The following is a 1,923-nucleotide window of genomic DNA, read 5'->3' on the forward strand; positions in this document are numbered from 1 at the left end:
GACTGATTGATTGATTGATTGATTGATTGATTGATTGATTGATTGATCGATCGATAGATAGATAGATAGATAGATAGATAGTTAGATAGATAGATAGATAGATAGATAGATAGATAGATAGATAGATAGATATAGCAACCCAAATACTTTTATACATAATTTTAAAACTATTTTCAGCAAAACTCACCCTCGCTATGAGCGATAGCAGATTGATTGAGATCTCCCAGGAGATCTTCTTCAGATGTCATCGAGATGTCTGATAACGATGGTAACGATGAGGTAAAATGTGTGCCAGCTTCCGAAGTGTCTATAAGTTTTGGTCGTCGTCGTACGCAAAGAAATAATCTGGAGAAAAAGCTTCGAGCCCCTTTACGAAGTCGCGTAAGGAAGCCCGGTCGGTGTAGAACGTCAGACATTTGGTTATATCTATTAAAACAAACAAATTATTAGCAAATATATTAACGCAAATCAATGGATTGTAATAGCAACCTACAAGAAGTTAACTGTTAGCAATGGCCAAAGTATCGCAAATGAATGCGGAAAAATTTCATGTTTTTTCTCGCTTCAGTATTTTGACGTCATAATATTGTTTAAACTGTCCAGAATTAAATTGTAAATTTCAATTAATTCATCATAGGGCACATACAATAAGCTAAAGCACATAATCCCTCCCTCACACAAACATTTATGCACGCATACACAGGAACAGGCACACGCAAAAGTCTCATACAAAATTTTCAGCTTTTATATAGTATTATGACTATATACACGGGGTGGGGGCTGGGGTACTCAAAAGAAACCGGAAGTTTGCAATATTATTTTATCTACTTAGTTTCACGTGTTTACACTTTTATCACATTCAAAATATTCTCCGTTTGAAGCAATGCATCGATTCAGGGGCGTTTTCCACTGTTCGCAGCAGTCCTCGAACTCTTGCGAATTGTTGCCTTTTAACGCCTCCGTCGTTTTTTAATTCATCTCTTCCACATCAGCAAAGCCTTTTCCTTTAAGGACGTTTTTCATTCGGAGGAACAAAAAAATTGTCGCAGGTAGCAAGATCGAGTGGATAGGGAGGCTGAGTAAACGGAGTCATGCCATTTTTGGTCAAAACTGTCTCACGCTCAAGGCGGTGTGCGCAGGTACATTGTCGCGATGAAACCACGACTCTCCACTTTGCCGCAGGTCGGGGCGTTTTCGTCTCACTACGTCTCACTACGTCTCACTACGTCTCACTACGTCTCACTACGTCTCACTACGTCTCCCAAATGTTTCAGAATTGCCAAGTAAAATCTCTGGTTAACAATTTGACCAGGAGGAACAAATTGTGTGTGGACCATTCCTTTCGCATCGATGAAACAAATCAGCATTATCTTGGCATTGGATTTCACTTGACGCGCTTTTGGGGCTTGATTGCTGCTTTGTATCCTGGTCGTAGCCATAACACCACCTTTCGTCACCAGTGAAGATCTTCGAAAAAGGTCCGGATCAACTTCCAATTGTTCTTTCAGTTCACGGCACGCATTCAGTCGTGAATGCTTTTGATCTTCTGTAAGCAAGCGAGACACACATTTTGCTGCAACTCTTATCATTCGCAATTTCTCGCTCAAAATTCGTTGGCAGGAGCTCCAGGACACACCAGTCATATCAACAAGTTCGTCAATTGTTCAGCGACGGTCCTCCAAGATCAGTTCATGAATTTTCGTGATGTTTTCATTCGTTCGGGAGGACGACGGTCGTCCTGAACGAGATTGGTCTTCAAGCGACAAGTGACCATTCCTAAAGCATGAAAACCATTCGTAATGAAAACCACTCTTTTGCTCATGGTTGCGTCATTGCAAGCTGTTTGAGGTATGACAACTCTTTCGTTCGCCGTTTTCCCAACAGAAAACAGAATTTCACGTGAGCACGCTATTCCTTCGTTTC

General features: G+C 40.9%; 1 protein-coding gene across 2 annotated transcripts in view; it reads right to left on the reverse strand.

The window, feature by feature from the left end:
• Positions 1 to 665, reverse strand: part of LOC106880409 (uncharacterized) — a 3,349-nt gene extending 2,684 nt beyond the window's left edge. For both annotated transcript variants that reach the window (XM_014930325.1, XM_014930324.1), the window contains exon 1: positions 188 to 665. In XM_014930325.1, coding sequence (XP_014785811.1) covers positions 188 to 416 — 229 coding nt within the window. In that variant the 5' untranslated portion in view covers positions 417 to 665. The remainder of the gene's footprint in view (positions 1 to 187) is intronic.
• Between the last annotated feature and the right edge of the window lie 1,258 nt (positions 666 to 1,923).

Source organism: Octopus bimaculoides, chromosome 13 (assembly GCF_001194135.2).
Source record: "Octopus bimaculoides isolate UCB-OBI-ISO-001 chromosome 13, ASM119413v2, whole genome shotgun sequence".
NCBI lineage: Eukaryota > Metazoa > Mollusca > Cephalopoda > Octopoda > Octopodidae > Octopus > Octopus bimaculoides.